General features: G+C 51.1%; 1 protein-coding gene across 1 annotated transcript; it reads left to right on the top strand.

Annotated features, from left to right (window-relative positions):
* Positions 1–39: 39 nt before the first annotated feature.
* LOC121918358 (unconventional myosin-Ih-like) lies at positions 40–2,553 on the top strand. The gene is made up of 8 exons (XM_042444420.1): positions 40–173; positions 458–617; positions 861–944; positions 1,182–1,275; positions 1,386–1,441; positions 1,996–2,131; positions 2,205–2,275; positions 2,452–2,553. The coding sequence occupies exons 1-8, from the start codon at positions 40–42 to the stop codon at positions 2,551–2,553; spliced, it is 837 nt and encodes a 278-aa protein (XP_042300354.1).
* The last annotated feature ends 66 nt before the right edge of the window (positions 2,554–2,619 follow it).

The following is a 2,619-nucleotide window of genomic DNA, read 5'->3' as shown; positions in this document are numbered from 1 at the left end:
GCTGGAATGAGTCCAGAGAAGAGCAACAAGGAGTAAAGCATGAGTATTTACGCCGGTGTAAGAAGGTCACGCGTCCGATCTCTTGCAGCCATTAAACTAGAGTCTTGCTGGAGGGGGGTCTTGGCGCGCAAGCTGGTGAAGAAGAGGATGTGGGCGGCACAAACCATAAGGAAGTAAGTCCTACGTGGATTAGTAACCTTTTACCACATGGTGTAAAATGCCCAGAACCATGGGTTACTCCGGCGTAGCGACCTTTTGCTACTGCGCACAGCAATGGGTTACTCAGGCGTAGTAACCTTTAGCTACGATGGTGTAAACTGTGCAGAGCGACGGGTTACGCTGGCGTAGCGAACTACGTATCCCATGGGTCTGTAGTAATGGAGCTAAAAGGGGTCTCGGGACTGCGAATTGCGCAGAAGCGCGACGCTGCGACGGTGGCTTTCCCCGCTTCTGCCAGGTACATCAAGGGCTTCATTTGCCGGAAGCAACCCGTGAACGTGGACAACAAGGACTTCGTGAGATTCGCACAATACACTTACCTCCTGAAACTGCGAGACCACCTTCCGACGGGGGTCCTGGACCAAACGTGGCTGAAGCCCCCGGAGATCATGGAAGAGGTGAGTAAACCATGTGTAGATGAAGCAGGCCGTGAAAGGGTCCGAATCCGGGCCAAATCGCACGCTCTTAATGGCTGATCTACACCTCTGGGATTTTGCTTTTAGCGTGCGCCATAGAGCTCTTTGCAAGGTTTTCGCGCTCAGGTTTGTTCTGGGAGAGGTTTTTGCATTGAGGCTGAATGAGTGTGATTTAAACCCTGGTCCCAGGAAGCTCTGAATAACGATGATTATTCCCGAATGCAGACCTCCGAGTTCCTGAGGAAGATTTGCATCCGGAACCTGTCTGTGAAATACTGCCGGACAGCCCCGGCAGTCAGGAAAGCTCAGGTAATGACATGTGCCAGAAGTGTGATGCTGCAGCGAACGAGGCAAATACGATTGTTAGCACCGATTAATAAAACAGTGGCTTCCAAGCCGAGAGAATGAATAGCCCTACTATAGTCTGCTCCGGTGGAGTCCTGGGTTCGGTTCTTGGCGCCTCGTTTTAGAAGGACGCGGGTTTGAGATGGACTACGGTTTCCATTTCCTCTCCTGTTACGTTATACTACCTTCCCGTTTTCGCAGCTGGACCAAAAGGTGGTCGCCAGCGCCATTTTCCGTGGGAAGAAAGCCGGGTATGATAGAAGCCGGAACGAACACTTCGCCGACACCAGAATAAGTAAGTCGGTTTTAGGGAATGGTTTTTCGGGGGCTCCGTAAAAAACCCCGTAAGAAAAGCTAAATGTCCAACAGAACTACAAATCCAATTCCTTCTTGCCCCGTTTCCAGGCGAGAGCGAACTCAGCCCCAAAGTCATGCAGATGATCCGTCACGAAAAGGTCAAGGTAAGGAGCAAGAGGACCGATATTTGTGACAGGGTTTCATTTCCGAGTTATGATGGGGGTCCTACTTTCTGACGGGGGTCCCGCTTCTGAGTTACGACGGGGGTCCCACTTTCTGACGGGGGTCCCGCTTCTGAATTACAAAGGGGGTCCCACTTTCTGATGGGGGTCCCGGTTCTGAATTACGACAGGGGTCCCACTTTCTGACGGGGGTCTCGCTTCTGAGTTACGACGGGGGTTCCACTTTCTGACGGGGTCCCACTTCCAAGTTATGATGGGGGTCCCACTTTCTGACGGGGTCCCGCTTCTGAGTTATGACGGGGGTCCCACTTTCTGATGGGGGTCCCGCTTCTGAGTTACGATGGAGGTCTCACTTTCTGATGGGGGTCCTGCTTCTGAATTACAACGGGGGTTCCACTTTCTGACGGGGTCCCACTTCTGAGTTACGACGAGGGTCACACTTTCTGATGGGGGTCGCACTCCTGAACTACGATGGGGGCTGGCTCTACTTCTAAGTTACTACAATTAAGTAACTAAAATCTCTGTCGGTTTCGCAGTACGTCACGCGGGTGCTGAAGTTCGACCCGAAGGCGTACAAGCCCCGCGAGCGCCTCCTTGTTCTGACACGCGTCGCTGCTTACATCTTGGAGTCCGGCAAAATCAAGCACAAGATCGAGTATTCGGGCATCAAAGGTAACTTTCGCGTTTTCGTAGACGCAGAAGAAATAGATGCATAATTTAATTTTCTTCTGTTATTTCCTGCCAGCTGTTTCCACCAGCGACCTGAGTGATGGGACGGTCGTCATCCACGTTTTGGAAGAGTGCAAGCTGGAGAAGGTAACGCCGTTGCGCCATCTGCGCACCCAGCACAATTGCTAAATATTTGAAAACGGGGTGACCAGTTATCATAACCGTAATGGAGGGCAAGGCACCATGAATAAAGTGGGCAAGCTGTGGAGGATTAATCTCCGATTTAAGATTGCTGCAACCACCTCCATTTTTATTGATCGCAGGCAGACGCCATTCTCCAATGCGAGCATGTTTTCGAGATGGTCACCAGATTGGCTATTCTGGCCAAAAATCCGGAATTGGTCAGGGTTGTCCAGGGAAGGTGAGTTGCTGGATTATATCTAATAAACTAATATCTATCTTATACACACACACACACACACACACACACA

The sequence above is a fragment of the Sceloporus undulatus genome, unplaced genomic scaffold, assembly GCF_019175285.1.
Source record: "Sceloporus undulatus isolate JIND9_A2432 ecotype Alabama unplaced genomic scaffold, SceUnd_v1.1 scaffold_9480, whole genome shotgun sequence".
Taxonomy (NCBI): Eukaryota; Metazoa; Chordata; class Lepidosauria; order Squamata; family Phrynosomatidae; genus Sceloporus; species Sceloporus undulatus.
Note: the sequence above shows the minus strand (reverse complement) of the source record. Positions and strands in the feature narration are given on the sequence as shown.